The 23223-nt window shown below is 35.0% G+C and overlaps 1 protein-coding gene across 1 annotated transcript in view; it reads right to left on the reverse strand.

The window, feature by feature from the left end:
- Window positions 1-23223, reverse strand: part of Rab10 (RAS oncogene family member Rab10) — a 132145-nt gene that overhangs the window by 54620 nt on the left and 54302 nt on the right. The window contains exons 3-4 of the mRNA XM_090410534.1: window positions 19404-19542; window positions 14467-14556 (exon numbers count right to left, since the gene is read on the reverse strand). Coding sequence (XP_090266660.1) covers window positions 14467-14556; window positions 19404-19542 — 229 coding nt within the window. The remainder of the gene's footprint in view (window positions 1-14466; window positions 14557-19403; window positions 19543-23223) is intronic.

Consider the following 23223-nt stretch of genomic DNA (forward strand, 5'->3'; position numbering starts at 1 on the left):
GACATATTGTCAAATCTGCCTAACAAAGCCAAAAAACTGAATTTCCACTGCTCTGTTATGCTTTGAAGCTGCCATCTAGCTGTTGTGATTTCACATGAAACAGAGTGGGGGGAGAGGGATGAACAATAATGTGCAGGGCTGAAACGAAGAGACAGAAATAAGTAATAAACAAAACAAATGACATAAGAATTCATGCTCTTTGCTGATAATCCATTTGGTCTCACCACTGAGAGTCTATCCTCCTGTGAAATCGTAGTCATGTGGAATCCTGTGAATGTTTTCAGACTTGACAATACAAGTCTATGAATAACATAAATACCAAACTCAATACACAAATGTGCTACCTGATTGTACAATTTTTCAGCACTCATAATAACTATATAGACTGTTTTGTCTTTTTGCCACAGATTCTTTAAAATTAATTCACAATTTTGTGAAACTTGATCTTCCCAAGAACCACTTGTGATTTAAAACCTGATTTATCAGGTTACTTTTGGTTCCACTGTTTGGTTCTCCATAGGACTATTTCTTCTTCTCTATTGTTATAAGAATTAGAGTACATTTTTTTATTATTACTGTGAACAATTTTCTCTCATTTCAGTGTTTTAAAAACAATTCCTTTAAAACTGTATTGTTACCATTCAATCTAATAATAAACACACACTGATCCTTGTTGCTGAGAAATATTTCATTTCCCAGAAAATAATACTTTATTTTTTTTACATCATACTTAACTGCCATAACTAGAAGAAAGAGAGCAAAACATGACCTGCATGCAACAAAGTCATATCAGGAACTTTATTATGTACCCTTTGGGAGGGAGGTGTAGAAATACAGGATATTATAATAGTATCACAAAGTCTGAATCATTACTGACTTCTTACTGACAATTTTCCTTCAAATTAATACTATAGTCTTGATAGATATAACAGATTATCATGTATGCTGGTCTTCTAAAGTACTTCTTACTGTATCACTTACATAGATCTTGGTACTCTGTGTCGTTATCCTACCATCCTGAGGCAGTGGGGGGGGGGGACAAAAAAAAACATTTGCTAATAACCTTTTCTCTCCCATTCTGTTCAAATGGCACAATGCTATTTTAGATTAGCTGTTCACACATTCCTGAATGCTAACAATTTAAAGTTCTTCCTTTTTTAATATTCTCAAGTTTAATATGGTTCTTTGATGCCATTTTCTCAAAAACTCTCATATCAATGGTCTCAAGAATATATCTGATCTCCATATCTTTGCATATCTGGTCTCTCATATTTGCCTAAACATGTACCTAAATAGCTGATTATGTGTTCTATAGATTTCCCATTAAAAGTGCAGCTTTCATTGCTGATTTTCATACCTAATTTATTACAGGTTATTAAATCTAGTTAGGGAAGCCTACAGACTTAGACTGTTTTTATTTAAGAGTAACATAATTCTACACACAGCGAAGTTGAAAATCTCCACTTCTGATTTGATATCAGTCCTAATGCCATTTTTCATCATAATGTGATCCATATTAAATGAGGAATAACAGTGAAGATAATGTGTACCCTTGTCTCACACTTAATTAAATGCCAAAACATCTTCCTGTATCTCCTTCTGACTTTCAACTCAAATACAGACTGTGTAATGCTCAATATCATATCCCTTTTACACCACATAATTGAAGCATTGTAGCATTTTGAACTTTTCTCTTGGCAGCGTGTCATTTATTTTGTACAAAACTCAAATACGGATATTTGTCAGATCTTTCTTCAACGTTTTCATTTTTCTTTGTGTCAGGCGCCTCCTCTAATGACTCAAATACATTCTCTGGGGGCCAAAGGTAAATAAGTCTCACTGTCCAATTCCCGATTCTGATGTTTGCCCATATCACTATTTGATACTGCCTACCATTGAGATTATCCTAATGATTAGTCATGAATATTATTCCTTTTCCTGATCATTATTACCTAAATATAACAATTTACTATAAATTTACTATTTAGAAAATCTCACTTGTTTTTGTCTACTTTGTTTCAATAATACCAATTATGTTGACCTCATGCATTTATAATTCTTCTCTGAGTTCCACTTTCATGTTGATGCTTCCTGTGGGTATCGAGCTTGAATTCTGCTAATGGCACTCTGAAGTTCGTTCCAGCAGCTGACTTTTTTTTTCACTGTTTGCCAGGGTTCCCTAACAAAAACAGCAGAGGACTTGCTTAACTATGAAACCCCAAGTCAGCATGAAATTCCATCACATTGTACCATTATTTTGTTGTGATTTAAACCAGTAAGAATACAATTTGGTCAGCTAAATACCAAATTGTCAGTCCATCCTCATTTATTTAGTACCCAGGCAGATATCTATTAACAGAGTACAACACCAGAAGGTGAGGATTGGAAATTAGATCAGAAGCTGCAGTTTTTCACCATATTGCTTAAAAGTAATGTGGAGAACTGATATTTTGTCTTTGACCTCGTTACAGGGGTCACTAAGGGTCACCCCTCCAGTTATCAAGCTTTGACCCTTAAGCAAGCCCTAAAACGCAAAACTGATCAGGCTGATTAGTGTATGGCTTTAACCTTTTCGAAGTCATGGACACTTTTGATTATAATAAAAATTTGGGGAACACCAAAAGCATTAGGGTCATAAAACTAACAATAAAAATATGCATAGATTTGTCTTTCATAAAAATGGAACTTATTTTAATGCAATACTTGAGCTTGTTAGCTATTAGCAATATCAAGCCTAATGTTACAATGTATTTTCTTATGTTTTCTTTGGTATTATCTTTTGTACATGTGCATGTGAGGTATCTGATTTCTTGTCCTGTAATTCCTTATTGTAATGGAAACACTACTAATATTCTCTTTGTATGCCTACTCAGTACTTAATCTCCTTTGTGCTCTGTGGCCGTCACTTAGATTGATCACGTGTGTGAATTAGATTAACAAGGGGATTGCCTTTGGCTAAGCCAATTCCATGGTTACAAATATCTGGAGTTACCTCCTCGTTAGGTTCTGGAAAATTTATTTGTTATTGCTGCACCATCCAGAACCCTTAGATTAGAAAAGCTTCTTAATCAAGGAGTTAACTCTCAGACAGACGCACGGTTAATCGTTCTATTAAAATACTTAGTTCGAATTAGCTAAATTTCCTGTACCAACTCTAGTTTGCAGTCGCGGTCTCCATTAAACAATTAAATTCCACTCAGGTTCTAATTAATAAGTGATATATTGGATTCATTTATCAGGCAACTAGTTAGGAGAAAAGTACAAAGATTCATTTATTAAAACTTATGCAGTACACTTTTACCAAATATACACTCAGCTAAGATATCACTTTCTTAAGTTACAGAACTTAATATAACATCATCATACGTATCAAGGATTTAGGCCTAGCATTTTCTCCTGTTCCGGCCTTAGAAGTCGTTGTATCGTTTAAGAGGACGTCCTGGTTTTCTTTTTCCTAATGGCTTGTTTTGGTAATCTTTCTGTTTTCATTCTTTGAACGTGTTCCATCCATTTATGTTTATATATTTTAATTTTTTCTATTACTGATTCTTGGTTTAATTCTTTCATAATATCTTCGTTTCTCATCATCATCATCAAATTCATGTACCCTCAATGGGTGTACAGGATATGATAGTACTACATGAAAAGAAATTACATCATTATTAATTTCCTATCTACAATTTTCCTCCAAATCAGTCTGTTACTTGTCAAGGCTTCAACATTATCGGATCTTACATTTCTATCGTCTAAAGCACTTTGTACTGTATCAATCCACTTATATCTTGGTCTTCCTCTAGGTCGTTTTGCTGCCAACCTGGCAGAGAACACTTGTTTTGCTAATCTTTCATCGCCCATTCTGTTTAAGTGACCATACCACCGGAGATTAGCTCTGCTAACGCATTCCTGGATGCTGACAATGTCAAGTTCTATCCTAATATCCTCGTTTTTAATATGATACTGCCATTGATGCCATCTGTTCACGCCTATAATCTTTCTCAGGACTCTCATATCTGTGGTCTCTAGTCTTTGGTCAAGTGTTTTACTTCTGACCCAGCTCTCAGATCCATAAGTTAAAACTGGTTTGAACACTGTCTTGTATACAGCTAATTTAGTGTTCCGACTAATTTCTCTCTTATTCCATATGAATTTATTCAATTGACTTCCTACCATACCAGCTTTGCTGATTCTGTTGTCTATTTCTATATTTAATTTACCATCTTCACTAAAAATTGTGCCTAAATAGCTGAAATGTTTTACTTGTTCCACAGGTTCTCCATTCACAACACAGTTGACATTTTCAATGATTCTGCCTATTTTCATTGTCTTTGTCTTTTTATTGCTGACCTTCATACCATATCTATTACAACAGCTATTCAATTTAGTCAGAGAATCTTGCAGACTTGTAGCAGATTTATTTAGAAGTATAACATCATCTGCATAAAGCAAAGAGCTGACATTAACATCTTCAATTTTGACATCATGTTTAATACCACTTTCCTTCATAATGTGATCCATATAGATAATGAATAACAGAGGGGATAATGTACATCCTTGTCTCACACCAGATTTAACATTAAACCATCTTCCTGTACTTCCTTCAATTCTAACTGCTGACTTACAACTCAAATAAAGACTAAGTATTGCTTGATATAATGCCCCATTGACACCATATAACTGCAGTGTAATGAATAGCTTCTCTCTTGGCACCTTGTCATATGCCTTTTCCAGATCGACAAAACTTAAATACAGATCTTTGTTATATTTCCATGCTTTCTCGACCATTTATCGTAAAGTGAAGATCTGATCCTGACAGCCTCTATTTGGCCTGAATCCAGCTTGTTCTTCACCAAGCTTTTCTTCCACAATTCTTCTCAACCGTTTCTCAAGTATACTTGCATAGATCTTGCCAGGAACACTCAGTAGGGAAATACCTCTGTAATTCTCACATGCAGTTTTATTTCCCTTTTTATATATGGGTACTATGAGAGCTCTACTCCAATCATCGGGAATTCGTCCCTCTGTCCAGGCTTTCTGAACTATGCAGTGCAGCCACTGTAAGACTCTTATACCACCATACTTCAGCATTTCTGGTCGAATATCATCTACTCCTGCTGCCGTTCCACATTTCAAGCCTTTGATGGCTTTTTCTACTTCAAGTATGGATATGTATTCCTGACTGCATGCCTGTTCAGTGTTTTTTACCACTGTGCTGTCATCACTGCTTGTTTCATTTAGCAGTTTTTCAAAGTAATTACTCCATACTTCAAGGATATTTTTCTCCCGTTTTCATGTCACCTTTATCATCTCTAATTCCTTTTATAGCACTCTTTCCTCCATTCTTAAGCTTCTTCAACAACCTCCAGAATATTTTGCCACCTTCTTGATATTTATTTTCTATATTCTTGCCTAGTCCTCCAATGACTTTTGTTTAGCTAATTTTACACAGTGTTTAGCATTCTTGCATATGTCTCTATATTCTCTAAGAGCACAAGCTGACTTATTTGAGAAGAACCTTTGGTATGCTTTCTTCTTTTCCTTCACTGGCTTTTTAACTTCCTGTGTCCACTAGGGAGTTCCGATTTTTTTATCCTTGCAGACAACCTCACCACATGCCTCTCTGGCAGAATCAATCAATGTTTTCTTCAGTTTGCCACTGAATCTCCAAGGTTTGATTCCTGTTCTCAAACTCTTTCATTTTTTCTTCAATAATCTTTGTGTATTTTAGTCTACAGTTCACATCTGAGAGCTGCTCAATTTTTATTCGCTTTAAAACTTTCTTACATGTTATTCTTATCAATATGAAATTCAATTTTATCCTGCTCAAGACTAAATAGTGATCACTTCCAATTTCAAATCCTCTGTACACTCTGGTGTCCTGCACAAGGGAGAAAACATCACTATCAACAATAACATAGTCAATGAGACTTTTTTTATTCCTAGCTTCTTCTCTCCATGTGAATTTGTGCACATTTTTATGTTGGAACATGGTGTTAGTAATAACCAATCCATGTCCTGAGCAGAAATCCAACAGATATTTGCCATTATTATTAGCTTTGCTCTTTTCTCCAAATTTTCCCAAAATATTTTTGTATGTCTCACAATCATTTCCTACTCTGCTATTTAGATCCCCAACAAGGACCAACTTTTCATTTTTCATTGTGTCAGTTGCTTTTTCTAAAGCCTCAAAAAATTCCTCCACTTCTACCTTAGTAGAACCTTCGGTGGGACCATAGGCACAAATAAGTCTCATTGTCGTTCCCCATTCTCACATTTGCCCACGTTATTCTACTTGAGACTGACTGCCATTCAAGAAGATTAGCCTAGTATTTTGTGTTGAATACTATGGCTACTCCTTCTTTTCCTTGATTGTCATTGCCTGAATGTAACATTTTGTATTTATTGCTCAGAAAGATCTCACCAGTTTTGGTCTTTTTTGTTTCAGTCACCCCTATTATGTCGATCTGGTACTTATCTAATTCCTCAGCTCGCTCCATTTCTTTGCCATTCAGGCTTCTTACGTTGATAGTACCGATCTTTAACTCTGGTGATGTTGAGTTGGGGTTTATTTTCAGATTTGTTCCAGTAGCTGACTTTTCGCTGTTCGCCCTGGTTCCCTGGCGAAAACAACGGGGGCCTTGTTTAACAGGGCGACGCCCCAGCCGGCATGAAATTTTGTCGTGTTGTACCATCATTCTACATTTTGGTTTAACCAATAAGAATACAATTTGGTCGGCTAAATCCCAAATTGCCAGCCCATCCTCGTCCGTTCAGTATCCAAGTAGATACCCAACAGGGTGCACCACGAGAAGGTGAGGATTGGACATTAGGTCAGAAGCCCTGGTCGGTTCTTCACATTCCTTTAAAGGCTATGTGGAGATCTCCTCTTAGTTATACAGCTTTGACCCTTAAGCACCCCCATCTTCGTTTCTTTTGTGATCAAATAGGGTATACTTTGCAGTTTTTCTCATAAACTTCATTTCTGCTGTTGTTAATCTTTGTTTGTCTTTTTGTTTTATTGTCCAGATTTCGCTTCCATACATTAAGACCGGTAAGGTTAATGTATTGTATACTTTTAGCCTGGTTTGTTTTTGAACTAGGTTTGGTTTAAATATAGAGTTAATTACACCTGTTATTTTTAAATATTTTGCAATTTTTACATTTATATCTTTTTCATTTTCATATGTGATCATACATCCTAGGTAGTTAAATGAATTCACCTGTTCTAAGATCTTGTTATCTATTACTATTTTAGTTCTTGCTGGATCTTGTCCTTTAAAGGCCATAGTTTTTGATTTTTCCGTTGATATTATCATACCATAATCTTTGGATATTTCATTTAGATTTAAAATAGCTTTCCGTAAGTTATCTTCAGAATTTGTAATTATTATTTGGTCGTCTGCAAAGAGGAGTGTTTAAGTTAACTGTAGGTGAAAGTTTATTTCCTTGATGTAAATTTTTACTCCATTTTATTATTATTTCATTTAAGTAGATATTAAAAAGAGTTGCTGAGAGGGGACATCCCTGTCGGACCCCTTTGTTTATCTCTCTTGTATATGATAGCTCGTGATTTAATCTTATTTGTATTTGATTATTTTCATATATACTTATGATAGCTTTTATGATATTATTTGGTATTTGTCTTTCTTTTAATATGTTAAATAATATGTTTCTTTTAACTTTGTCAAATGCTTTTTCAAAGTCAATAAATGCAATATGTGTTTCTAAATTATATTCTCTTCTTTTCTCTATTATTAATTTTAGGCAAAAGGCTGGGTCTATATATGATCGTCCTTTTCTAAATCCATTCTGTACCTCTAGAATAAAGTTTTCGGAATATTTTCATTAGTTTGTTATTTAAGATTCTGCTATATATTTTGTAACAGGAATTTAGTATACTGATGCCTCTATAGTTTTTAGGGTCATCTCTGTTACCTTTCTTAAAGATAGGAATCACAATTGTTTTTTTCCATTCTATTGGGGGATACCAGTTGAGTAAATTTTATTTAAAAAAAACTTATAACAAACTATAATTTATATAGTTCAATCTTGTCATAAGACACTACTATCCAATCAATTGACTGTCCTTTTGTATTCTTTGATCTACAATTCCTTCCAGGCATTAATTCGATTAACTTTGCGTATGATTATACTATAACATACTAAACATGATCAACTTTTACAATACATTAGACTATGCTCCTGGAGCTGTAACACTTTGCTATTAGACTAAATACTAAAGTCCTGCCTCTTATATAATATGAGCTCTACTAATGAATGTTCCTGTTCACTATTATACAATAATTCTTTCTTCCACAACAAAAGAGACTAAGGTTTATACATTACCGGATCTTTAAAACTTCTTCAGGTCTGTCCCTCAATCTTCAATTCCGTTCACAGCTTACTTATTATTCATCCTGGCGGTCATCTCACCTGGGCCTGGTTTGGAGCTCGCTATCGTGACTTATCCTTTCCGATGTGGATGAGAAACAGCTCTGCTTAAGTTGGTCCACGTGGTCTAGCATGACAGTCAGCGTAGATTTTCTCTGTACGCTGACGAAATGCCCACACCTAGCTCGCTACTTTGCCACTTATCTCCGTCGAGACATCATTCCATTGGTCGGGTTCACCCACACATCTCAGGGAACAACTTAAGCTGGGGCCCTCAAGTGAGTGGCGCCGATGCTGAACAGGAGAGCACGAGGAAGAACTCGAATCCAAGAGAAAAAGTCCTCGAACTGGGGAAGCCAAGACCTTTTATATTGCACCTTTAGCAGCACCCCCTTTTGTGTCACACCTTTTCACCCGTCACCATTCTTCTGCAGGCGGTTCCATTCTTCTCTCTTAGCTTCTTCCGGGAAGCTAGCACGCGCAATGTGCTCCATGCATACGTGACTGCCATAGGTTCTGCTGCTAATCTGAGTGTCTCGCTCACATACCTTGAACTTATAATTTTACATGCTAACATATATTTCACAAATTATTCTTCCCTTGTTAAACATACAAAGATAGATGATATTCCTTTACATAGAATCATTCAATGACAAGATACAATATCTTTAAGGCCTTCCAGTAATTTACAATTCTACTTATATACAAGTATATCCTTATTGGCATGTTAAAACTTGTTAAATCCCGAATGAAATATTTCTTAGTGAAATTTCTTCATTCAAGAATTAACACTAATATGTGATATAGCTACCCTCATCTCTTTGCCTATATTAGTAAGTCGTTCACGCTTTTTAGTTTTTATATTGGTTAATATCGAGAAACCGAGCTCACACAAATATGATGTTGAAAACTGTAACAAAATTTTCAGTAGTCTTGTGAAAGAGAGAACTGGGTATTTGGCTTGGACAAAAATCCAAAATTCCTCAAGAGTTATTTCAGAAAATTTCATTTTTAGAGTACGATCCGTTGACAAGGTAACTAATAATTCCCTCGACATTTTTATTATGGAGTGAAGGAAACATCTACTGTATTTTTTTTTTCTGATATGTGGTTCATCCAAAGAGATACTATTTTTCTGAAAAGCTAACAATTTGTCAGTGGATGTTAAAATATTTTAATTTTTCCCTTGCATACTTCGATTAACGCTATTTAAGTATTTAAAAATATTGGCTAAATATGCCATTTTAGCACATTAGCTGTATTAAAATTATATTAAAATATAATTTTTCAAGACATTTTACAAAAGCATCTGCACTTTCATTCATTCTTAAGTTCTAAAAATTCGGAATAGCACTTTTACCATCTTATTTCAGAGTGCAAAAGCAAAGACTTGACTTGATGTAATTTACCACATTTACAACTTGGTCTAGTACAGACTTTAACACGTTCGCTGCCAACTACGAGCATACTCGTAGTTGGAAAACCAGCCACACAAGCCAGCTATGAGTATATTCTTATGATGCTTACCGCCAGCAATGAGATTACTGTACTGACCTTGAAGAAGTGAAAATGCTTGGCTTGTGGAGCTAGCATCAAAACTGTGTATTCTCATAGATGGTATATGCTCTGCACAAGCCAACTACGAGTATACTCGTAGTTGGCTTGTGCAGAGATTACTGTACTGACCTTGAAGAAGTGAAATTGCTCGGCGTACTGGAACAGACTATGCTGAAGTAGCGTGGCAGTGAACGTGTTAATATTGCTGGTAATGTTTTTGGAACTATGGATTCACTGTGCAAAAAGAACATTGCAAAGATATAATACTTGGGTTTATTTTCTTTGCAACGGTAACAAATCCTATAAGAGAGCCTACCACAGTTGGAGCACAGCACATACAAATTCCTACACACAGCTACAATGAAATTTTAAAATTTTCTAAATATCAAGTTCTCTGCAAAATAGAAATTGATTCACTATTTGGTTTTCATTAATGAAACAAACGAATCCTAGTATATGAGCTTTACTGCTAATGTCAGTGGACTCGTCAATTTGTAAGGCAAAATGTTGTTTGGAAAGTTTATTGGTAACTGTTTTCTCAATATCATCTGAAATATCTCATCATCAAATTCCTGACATCTACCTTCAAGGGGTGTACAGGATATGATAGTACTTCATGAAAAATTTACCTCATACTAACATCCTATCTATAATTTTCTTCCAAATCAGTCTGTTACTTGTCAAGACTCGCACATTATCAGATCTTATATTTTATTGTCTAAGGCACTTTGTACCGTATCAATCCACCTATATCTTGGTCTTCTTCTGGGTCGTTTTCCTGCCAACCTGGCAGAGAACACTTGTTTTGCTAATCTTTCCTCGACCATTCTGTTCACGTGACCATATTACCTGAAATTAGCTCTGCTAATGCATTCCTGGATACTGACAATGTCAAGTTCTTTCCTAATATCCTCGTTTTTCATATGATATTGCCATTGACGCCATATGTTCACGCCTTTAATCTTTCTCAGGACTCTCATATCAGCAGTCTCTAGTCTTGGGTCAAGTGTTTTACTTCTGACCCAGCTCTCAGATCCATAAGTTAAAACTGGTTTGAACACTGTCTTGCATACAGCTAATTTGGTGTTCCGACTAATTTCTCTCTTATTCCATATGAATTTATTCAATTGACTTCCTACAATACCAGTTTTGTTGATTCTGTTGTCTATTTCCATATTTAATTTACCACCTTCACTAAAAATCATGCCTAAGTAGCTGAAATGTTTTACTTGTTCCACAGGTTCCCAATTCAAAACACAGTTTATATTTTCAACGATTCTACCTATTTTCATTGTCTTTGTCTTTTTATTGCTGACCTTCATACTATATCTATTCCAACAGTTATTCAATTTAGTCAGGGAATTTTGCAAACTTGTAGCAGATTTATTTAGAAGTATAACATCATCCGCATAAAGCAAAGAGCTGATATTAACATCTCCAATTCTGATATCATGTTTAATACCACTTTCCTTCATAACGTGATCCATATAGATAATGAATAATAGAGGGGGATAATGTACATCTTTGTCTCACACCAGATTTAACATTAAACCATCTTCCTGTACTTCTTTCAATTCTAACTGCTGAATTACAACTGAAATAAAGACTAAGTATTGCTTGATATAATGCCAAATTGACACCATATAACTGTAGTGTTTTGAATAGCTTCTCTCTCTCTTGGCACCTTGTCATATGCCTTTTCCAGATCGACAAAACTTAAATACAGATCTTTGTTGTATTCCCATGCTTTCTCAACTAATTGTCGTAAAGTGAAGATCTGATCCTGACAGCCTCTATTTGGCCTGAATCCAGCTTGTTCTTCACCAAGCTTTTCTTCCACAATTCTTCCCAACCGTTTCTCAAGTATACTGGCATAAATCTTGCCCGGAACACTCAGTAGGCAAATACCTCTGAAATTCTTCACATTCAGTTTTATTTCCCTTTTTATATATCGGTACTATTAGAGCTCTACTCCAATCATCAGGAATTCGTCCCTTTGTTCAGGCCTTCTGAACTATGCAGTGCAGCCACTGTAAGACTTTTATACGACCATACTTCAGCATTTCTGGTTGAATATTATCTACTCCAGCTGCCTTTCCACATTTCAAGCCTTTGATGGCTTTTTCTACTTCAAGTATGGATATGTATTCCTGACTGTATGCCTGTTGAGTGTTTTTTTACCACTGTGCTATCACTGCTTGTTTCATTTAGCAATTTTTCGAAGTAATTACTCCATACTTCAAAGATATCTTTGTCTCCTGTTTTCATGTCACCTTTATCATCTCTAACTTCTTTTACAGCACTCTTTCCTCCATTTCTAAGCTTCTTCAACAACCTACAGAATATCTTACCACCTCCTTGATATTTATTTTCTATGTTCTTGCCAAAGTCCTCCCATGACTTTTGTTTAGCTAGTTTTATACAGTGTTTAGCTTTCTTACATTTGTCTCTGTATTCTCTAAGCGCACAAGCTGATTTATTTGCCAGGAACTTTTGATATGCTTTCTTCTTTTCCTTCACTTCTGAAATATCTTTAATTTTTTATTGTATCATCTGAATGAGGAATTTTCATAATTTCCTTTTTTGCTTTGTCGCAACATGCTGGTAAAATAAGAGACTGCTATAGTATGTGGTTTTAATTTTACAGCAATTAATTCAGCTACTATATATGATGCAAGTTGTGCCTTATCAGAAATTTTGAGTCTTTTCAAAATATTTTACTTGTTTAACTTGCATGTCCAACAATCTCTTGAAATAATCTTTAGTTTCTGAAGCAAGATTGGCATGCTGCATAGTAAGGTGCTGTTTCAACTTAGCAGGACCATTGCGCCATTGGATAGTTTTTCTCCACATACAAGATACTGGGGAATAGGACATTCTTCCTCACTGGTCCATGTAAAACCCAACTTAAATATTCATCCGAATATTGTCTATTAATTTTTCTTATTTTACTATGTATAATACTGTCTTCTGTATGAGACATATTTACAGCAACGTCATTACTACTACTTCCAGTGTTACCTGCCCCATCATTAATATTTGCCTCAGAATCACGTTTTTGTTTAATAATAAATTTATCTGTTGTGTGTTACTATGATGTTGTACAACCCACAAACCAAATATCCAGTACTGTACGCTATTACAATGTTACATAACACACAAACCAAACACACATTACTGAATGATGACTGTAAAAGAGACGCTGCTCCATACTCCCTCCTGCAAACACGACACCCATAAACGATATTCTATTTGTTTAGAAGTCAATGTGCATAGCAGTCTTCAGTAGTTAGGATAAGAATAGCTCATTACACTCAGAACTGTCATGTGACATCTTTCACCAGTGGAATGCTTGTAACTAAGTTCGCAGAACACAAGTGATCTGGGGAACACCAGTTAAGAACCACTGGTCTAGGGTAATATCTCTACAGGCTGTAGATATGAATCCACTATGATATGGATATCTTTGAGCTATACATGAATTTATCACCTGTTGTGAGACCGCATCCCTGTGACTGGTATATCTGGAGAAAATTACCATGTCTATTCTTTGGAAAGAATTTCAGAATTAAGTCCTCAGTAGTATAGTGAGTTGGTATCCTCACCTGCTACATGGGAGAGTGTGGTTCCATCCCCAGCCAGGGAGGATAATTATATTTAGTGCCTCTGTAGCACAATTGGAAGAACAATGGTACGTTGCACCCTTCAACTGGAAAAGACCTAAGTTTGATTCTTGTCATGACAGGAGGAATCTTTATATGGATTTTTTCAATTGAAGGCGAGTTCGCCGATCTCATACGGGGGTAGCGGGGTTTTTTCCTCCTGGAAACTCAGGTTTTTCATCCCGCATACAGACAAATCGGCCCTTTGGAACACATGCAATTTACAAACAAAAAATACTAATGGTGGTGGTGGGCAGTAGATGGCATTGATGTAGATGATGATAGTCGAGGGTTGATATAGTGGTGGAGATGAAGAGTCATAGAGTAGGTGTCCTCCCTCGATGAGTCTTTCGACTCCTTGGAGGTGTAATAAAAAAAATAATACATTATTATTATCTAACACATAACCAACCCATGATGCTTATGTTTATCATTAAAAAAATCTCATAAAACTACAGTAAAAAAACAAAACCATAAAAATGTTTTTTTGTTACTTTACATATTAATGTCTATTAATGAATAGCTTTTTGAAGAAACAATATCTAAATAAAAATTCAAATCATTCTTCAGCTGGAGGGATTCATAATTAGCATTTTACCTTGATTGCAAAAATAGTTACATCATAGAAGTTCTAACAGAATTTTTTCTTACTATTGTTAGATTGCTGAATTATTATTAAATAAGTAATTTAAATTTCCCAAGAAAAAAAATTGAAGATTGAATACAGTGGTGCACTTTAATTTTTTTTTTTCTTGTTTTCAGCTGTGTAATTATTTTAGCCTTAACTCGAACCCTTAAAATGAAATTTTAATTCAGTTTCTTTCTTAAAAAACTATGCATATAACAAAAAGAAACTTACATCTTCTCCTCTCTCCTTTGTGATTCTACGTTTATCCTCCATATCGCATTTGTTGCCAAGAATCATTTTTTCTACATCTTCATTTGCATGCTACACATAAATGAAAAAGTTTCCCATATAGACAAGAATGCATGTATGTCACAGGTAATAGTTTAAGTACTTATGTACTTTATAGAGTACAATAAAGACTGTCAAGTAACAATACATTTTATATATATTTTCTTGCCATAAATACTGTTATACCCCAAGGTGCCCACAAAATTGTTCGATCCTGGTTCTGTTCGTGACACTATGTGCAGCCAATATTTGCATGTTTATCAGTAGAGAAAAAGTTGTCTAGCTGTATGGGTTAACAGTGGAGAGATGATGAAAATCGTGTAGCTGTAATAGCTCTTCACAAGGTTGGAATGCTGCCACCTGTTATTTTCAACATGCAAAAAAAAACTTGGGATCAGTAGGACATTTGTGTATCAGACTATTAACCATTATAACAATACAGAAGACATTCTGACCATCAAAGAATAGGTCAGCCACGCTGTGTTAGGACATAACAGCTAGTCAGGGTTGTGAAGACCCTTATACACCATAATCCTGTGAGAAGACGGAAAGTGATGTCACGAGAGATGAATGTTCTGCAGAGAACAATATCACGTGGCTGTGGTTTTAGGACGTGTCCAGTAGAATGATAGGCTCTTACCTCAGGACACTTCTTAAAACCACAAACTATGTGGAAGAGGGTGATAAAATCAAAGTCACTTCTCCAGCAGTATGCGAACAACAGACACAGAGATATCCTCTTCAGAGATGACATTTTTACCATTGAAGAATCACTTAATTTCCAAAACAATCGGGTATATGATCTGGATGGTCGCATAGTACCCAGGATTAAGAGACTTCACCTTGCATCAGTGTTGATTTGGTGGGGTAACATATCAGAGTATCCAAGTTGCATTTCTGCAAAAAAATGGTCAAAACCACTGTTAAAGTGTATCGAAACACCGTGCTGAAACCTGTGGTACAGCCCCTGAACAGTGGTTGGAGATGAATGTGCCCAATGATATATCACCATCTGATTGGCCATCTGGTCCTGATCTGAATCAGCTGAAATTGTAGTCAGAGCTTGAGAGAGAGTAGCATGCAAGAAACAACACCCAAGCATCGCCAGCCTGAAGGTGGATTTAGAGTGAGTAGTAGAGCATTTCTACTGGATGTTGTGCATGCTAACATTGATATGTGGCCTCACAGACTTCAGGCATGCATGAAAGCAAAAGGGGGACATTTCAAACATTGAGTGGTGCTATATGTACATTATGCATGTGGTTTGTAAGTGCTGAAAACTGTAAATGATTCTGATAGATTAAAAGGTTTATGTGCTGTTCAAAATGTAACAGTATTTATGGCTAAACTAGGTAGCACAATGCACTATAATACATACATGTCTAAACTTCCCTATACTATCTGAAATAAAAACTTATGATGTTGCATTATGTTAGCCAGTGAAAAACTCCTTCACATGATCTTTGTTTACTGCCAGACATATCAGCAAGCACTATTTAATAAATTTTGCATATAACGATAAAAAAAAACAGAGATGGAGCAATTATTTAAATCAAAATGAGAATCTTTCAGTATTGCTAAGTATGTACAGCATATACACAACATCTTTCTGGCAGTCAAGCTTCCCTAGGTTCTGATATTACTGTCTTGAGCTGAGTTTTATACAGTTCTTTTATCACAAAACTAGCCACAATGAATAAATATATTAATAATCTTATGTCTCACAATTCATATCCACATTACTTGAACATAAATAATGCATTCTTCATTTGTGTTTTGGTTGACAAACTCGCTGCAGCCAGTGAAGAGATTAATAGTACTGACTAACAGATAATGAAACAAAAATATTTTATTTTATTTGAGGGTTCAAGATGATATTTAAGAAAGCAAGAATACTTGAAAAGAAACTAAGAAAAATTGTGAAAGAGAAACTTGAACAAAGCTTGGATCAAGCTAAATAGAGATTGTTCAGGATCAGATTTTCAACTTGAAGTAGTCGGGAAATCATGGGAATATAACTAGGATCTATATTTAGGAAGTAGAAGATAATTTAATGTAAAATCAGGTATAAGACAATGGTGCATACTACATCCACTGTAATTCATCAATTATATGGATTACATTAGGAGAAAGCAGCAATAAACCTGATAATCTCAGTTCTTTACTTTATACAGAGAATGTTATAAATAAATTTAGTACAAGTCTATTTTCTTTGCCCACTATAATACTACCATGCTTATCAGAAGTAAAGTGGCTTGAAAAATTTCAGTGCTTGGTTTCTAGAAAAGGGTTCTGGATTATCTAACATTTCACCTGCCCACAGTACCCTAAGCATGCTATAATTTCTGAACTTTGGTGGTCATGAGTGATTAAAAAAAAATTTTTTTTAAAAAAATAGTAAGAACGTTCTTACTATTCCTAAAGTATGGGAAATTGTCATACAAAATTGTGTTAAATAATTTTTTTTTTCCTGTAACACATTACGCACGTTTAATGAGATTCTATTGTAATCATGTGCCCTAACTGTATGTTATTCCTATTATTGTTTTTTACACTACTGTACTGAAGATGTCCTAAGATACTTAGGATGAAATATTTACAATTAAATAATTTTCACTGTGGTTAATACATGTGTTTCTTTTAATTATAGAGTATTGTATTGCATAGAGTGTGTGCAAGTAGCATGAAGGAATTCAAGAACAGGTATGACAGTTGATGCAAATAGTATGGCCTCCCTCAAATACAACAGGAATACAATACCGAATTTTACCTTTAACCAAACTTTTCCAATAATTTTATCCACCACACCTCAGATATTAACTGGTCTGTAAATTGCTACATATGTGTCAGAGCTACCGTTATGTAATGGAACTATCTTATCCTCTGATTAAGGTTACTGACCAGCAGCATTCTTAAATAGTTGCCTAGAACACATGTGACCAAGTATTTTGCATATAGACTGCAAAGTTACATATATCTGCATAAAGGTTTCTAAATTCATTGACAGGTATGTGAACTAGAACCAACACTTTCAAAACCACTGGTCACTTTCCATCACATGCTGTTTTAGGTAATTATCTGTTAGTAACTATATAAATTCAATTTCCATCTTGCCATATGCCCTTTCCTCTTTGCAATCTGTATCTCCATTGAAATCTCCATAATTGCCCACTCAACTGCGATAATTTGCCAGTGAATGGCATTCACATCTTCCTCTGGATCTCCTAATTTACTGCAGCAACCAACAACATATGCTGTTCTTTGATCTCTATCTAACACCACACAGACTCAAATAAACCATCACCCTCAGACCTAAAATCCTCCTTAATTTCTATTTTTGTTAGTTGAAGCTCTTCAACAACCATTAGTAATATCTCTCCTATTTCCTCTATCCTCTGACACTGCAATATCCCTTGCAGTCTATCCCTGTAACTATATTATTTTTTTGTCCTTTCAACACCCCAAATCTCCAAGCAATGTTATGTCAAAGAAAGAAAACTGATACTAGGTGCTTGCACTTTAGGATGGCATCTCTAATGGACAATTCGAGTCAGGCTAGATGATCAGTTGTTGAGTGATGTTGTCAGAGGCCAGATTGTGTTCTGGAAAAAAAAAAAAACTTGTTTCTCTCCAGAAATTTTTTTCCAGAATCTTACCTAAACAGTTGCCCGAGTTGAACCAATTGACAGTTTATTACAAATTTTGGATCTTCTCTGGCTTAGGAAAGGCTTAAATACCTGCCTTATGCTAGGCGTCCAGATACATATTCTTACAGAAAACTCTGTTAAACAGGTGCAGCAGCTGATCCATGGCAGATAACAACAGATGTCTAGTCATCTCATAACAGATGTTATTTAGTCCAACAGTAGCTGGGTGATAGTTACATCGTCTATTGCTTTCAAAGCAAATCAGCTTTCATTTCTTGTTTTGTGAGCAGTCTATTTTCTTTGAAACTTAATTATGCTCTGATAGAGCAGTTAATCTTATCTATGTAGTGTATTATGGTGATTAATTGAATGTGTTCTTCTGATTGGTTTGCCTGTTTCATGGGACAAAAAATACAACCACCTCCAAATGAGACTGGCTAACGTACCTTCAGCTGAAAAGACCTGATAAATGTTTTAAAAGTCCTAAACAGGATTTATATCCAGGTCTTTCCAACCAGAAGGCATTGTGAAAACCAAATTAGATACAGGAGCTACAGGCACTTGCTCCCAGATGTATAAAATTCTTAACCACTATTATATGTTAATACAAAATCATAAGCAAGTATGTCTAACTTGAGAAATAATTACCCCATGGTAGAGGAGAGGACAGAAATGAAACTGGCATATTTCAGAAGCAATATGCTGGTTATATAAGTAAAGATTGCATATGTTTATAACAAAATATGTAATTTCTTTAAAATTCATTTTTTTAAGCCTACAACTGACTTAACTACAGCAACCACCACTATAATAAACACTACCAAAAATCTCTGACAAACGTTCCATAAGCACAATGTTTTCTAAAGAAAATTCACTATAGCAAACTATCCACTATAACAAATGACTCATGGTCCCTATCTTTCACTGTAGTTAAAGATAGGGACCATGAGTCATAGGGACCATGACTCATGGTCCCTATCTTTAACTACAGTGAAAATGGGAATGAGATATTTAAAAAAGCAGCAAATGTTGACTTGAGAAGGCATTGTTCAATCTCAATAATACAAACAATGAAAAACCCACTGAATACCAATGATGATCACATTATTCTGGATTTAAAAAAAAAAAAAAAAAAAAAAAAAAAAAAAAAAAAAAAAAAAAACGTATAAAACTGTAAAATTCAATATAAATTCAGTATGCAGTACCACACAATTTGAAAATTTATCAACTTACTTCATCAATATTTCGTAGCCACTTTGCAATATTATCAAAACTTTTCGGATTAGTGATGTCATAAACTAACATAATTCCCATTGCACCTCTGTAATACGATGTTGTTATTGTGTGAAATCTTTCCTGTCCTGCAGTGTCCCTACAAAACAAAAATTAGAAAAACATTGCATAAACATTGCAAAAATAAACTTATCCATGTTTTCAGTGCATTCTTATCATATTTTTAAACAGATATGCAATACATATATGAAATACAGTAGGCAGAGAGGAATCTGTTACAACTTACAAGGAGGAAATATTTGTTTGACAAAATAACTTTTAATAAAATGATTTCTTTTTCAGGGTAGTAAAAGAAAACATCTATTTAATTATATTTTATCAATTTGTTAAATACAGGGTAATACAGAAAACATTTTTATTTATTTCATATCCAAACACAAGTGGTACAACATTATTTACAACAAATTAGGATACATTACAAATAAGAACAGCTTAAATTTGGTGAGTTATACAGGGAATAATAAGTAAAATATGAAGAAAAAATAAACTACACATAAGTTATATACAATAAATATGGTCAGATGTTCCTCCAGTATCTTGCACAATCAACTGCTCTTTCTGTGCAGGATATAAGGTCCTCTTTTGTGCAAGATGATTGAAGAAGGGGACAAGAAAGAAGGTATTCCATGGACCGGGTTGTCCCACACTCACAATTATTTGGTCCAGTGAGGGAGCCCCATTTGATGAGGTTTTGTTTGTAGCATCCTGTTGTTCGAAGTCTGTTGAGGCTTTCTAAGTATTTCAGCCCAAGTGAGCACCACATGGAAGATGTTTGGCTGTTGGAATACCAGTATTATTCTCAGGGTATAGTGTAAGCCATTGATGAAGTCTTGTCACTGGAGGGTTTTTAGGTGGTTCAACAGTTGCTAGAAAGCTATGTCGGGATCTTAGTCTTTGGGGCATTGTGGTCTGGCCAAATACTGGGTGGAGTTCATCATTTGTCTGCTTCTTTTGTCAGTTGGCAGAACTTTAAATTGAAAGGAGTGCAATACCTGTCAAAGTATACAAGTCTCTTAGTGGTGTTGGTTTCAGGCATCCTGTAATTAAGTGGCAGCTTTCATTCATTGCTGGGTCACGTTTTTCAGCATGGCAAGATCTGAACCATACCGGGCAGGCATATTCAGTAGAATAGCAAAGGGCCAAGGCAAAAGATCTCAGTGTGATAGTGTCTGCACCCCATTTGCAGGCAGTAAGCTTTCTTAATATATTTTCTTGCATTCACTTTTGCCTTTGTTTTTTCTATGTGTGTTTTACATGAAAGAATGCAATCGAAAGTCATTCCGAGGTAGATTGGGTTCCAGGAATGTTCTATATTAGAGCCTTCCCAAGAAATCTGTAGCTTCCTTATTGTTAAAGGAGAAAATACCAGTCTGGGTTTTCAAGGGGTTTGGTTTTAATTGATTACTGCTATATGTGGTTAGACTATTTAAGGCAAGTGATAGAGTAGTTTCAATGTACTCTAAATTTTTTGATTGAGTAGCTATGGCAAGGTCATCAGCATAGATAAAATTTCCTGGAAAAATAAGGAAATCATTGACATACATGTTAAAAAGTAATGGTGATAGCACACTTTCCTGGGCAAGGCCATTTTTTTGGGTGCAAATGGCTCTTTCTACTCCAGGTCCACAAAACAGCGTCTGTTTTGCAAGAGTGACTGGATCAAGAGGACAAGGCGATGGTCTTTAGTTATTCTGTATATTTTATTTCTGAGTGCGAGATGGTTTATGTTATTACATGCTGTAGTTAGGTCTACAAACTGCTCTGTGGTGGCTAGTTTTTACTCATAACCATTTTCTATATATACTGAGTGAGGTTGAGAATTTGTGATGTACAGGATTTGCCTGGTCTAAAACCTGCCTGCTCACCAGTAAGATGGGATTCAATTGGGGGGTTTTAGAAAACATTGAAAATGTGTTAGGATGCTTTTTAATCTGTCATATAAACAAGTAATCTTTCTAATTATTAATTTTTAAAACATGGTAATTACCTAGATTCAATATTCATTTATTCACAAATCACTAAAACTATAATATGTATTGCTACTTTTCTCATTTAATGCATACATTAGGGGGTTTTAGAAAACGGAATGATAATGCACACTAAATTGTGCAATGTTGAAAGTTTTTTTCACTTAATGAGACAGGTCTCATCAATGGAAGTCAGACCCAGATCGAAACTGGTCTGGATAGTGACCCTTCCTATAATGCATAGCATTATACTTGTCTGTAAGTATATGCGCTTGGCATTATGGGATACTAAGGCAATTATGTGAAGTCATTAGCCTCTATATACAAGTAGCCCAGTCATGAAGTTACCTGATGTGCAAATTGTTTGCTTACGCTTGGATAAAGGATGAAATCTAATGAAAAAACTTTCAACATTATCTCTAATCCAGAGTATTTTAATAATAAGGTGCAACACCTTTTGACTACTTGTATATGGAAATATGACTTCTGCATTACTTCAACTTTGGTATCACTTCTGGGTCTGGCTCCCACTAATGAGACCTCAAATAAAGGTTGAAACTGTCTCATAATGCATAGCATTATACTTGTCCATAAGGATATGTGCTTTGCATTATGGAATACTAATGCAATTAATGTGAAGTCATTAGCCTCTATATACAAGTAGCCCAGTTGTGAAGTTACTTCACGTGCAAACTTTGTTTGCTTGCTTGGATAAAGGATGAAACCAAGAATATAATTTCTTGGCATCTGTAATTTAATTTGTGCAATACTGAAAATGGAGCAGGCCTTTGAGTTAACAATTTCCAATGAGCTGTTCCTGTAAACTGTCGCATTAGTCATAAATTGGTCTGTAATTGCAACATAATTAGAGCATCCAAGATCAAATGTGAATGACAATTAAAAGAAACATCCAAACAATTTTTTTCCGACTTTAAATTATCGGAGAAACATTTGTGGGCAAATGTCTTTATAGTATTTGCTCACACTTATCTTCCATTCCCAAATACCTTGACTCCACATAATGTCAGAAAGAAACTCCAAAGGAGAAAAAATAATAATAAAATAAAACAAAAGGAGGTATCCTACTGATTTTTGCAAAGATTACATTATCCACAATATGTTTAAAAATATTTCATTCTGCACACTTATGCTCTGTAAAACAACCTTCCTGAAGTTATTACTCAGAGACAACCTCCAAAGAATTTAGTCAAAAAGAAGATCAACAAGTTCTTTCTCTCATAACTTCCACCCACATGAAGCAAAAGACTTTACCACAAAAGTATCCAATTCGCAATCAAATGAATGACACTTCCACGTCCAAGAGAAACTATAAAATGTCAGCTGCTAAGTCACTTTTTAACTGCAACACAACTGTGTTAAATCAAGGCATATTTGCCACTACCAATATCTTGTGACAATAACTTACTAGATATTAGCAATGACAAGAACTCAAGTCATCATTTCAGTTGAAACTGGTAACAGTAGCTTTTCTGTGAGATACCATTCATCGATGATGTGCATTCCCTGAGAGATATAGTGACAACCATGTTGCCAACAACTGTATTTATGTCTGAACTTTTTTTAAACAAGTTTTAAACAGACAAAAATGTAAAGTAAGTGTTAAAGTTTTAAGTTTTGTTAAGACTTAATAATACTACAGCTTTAGAAAGAATATGATGAGGGAGGAAAGAACAGAACTTAAAGTCATCCAAAAAAAAATGAATGACTACTAATTTTTTTTTCTGTTCAAGCTACTACTCATCACCTCCTTAACAAATTCATCCTGGGTCGAA

The sequence above is a fragment of the Typopeltis vanoorti genome, chromosome 20, assembly GCF_054136105.1.
Source record: "Typopeltis vanoorti isolate ZY-2024b chromosome 20, IOZ_Tvanoo_1.0, whole genome shotgun sequence".
Lineage (NCBI taxonomy): Eukaryota > Metazoa > Arthropoda > Arachnida > Uropygi > Thelyphonidae > Typopeltis > Typopeltis vanoorti.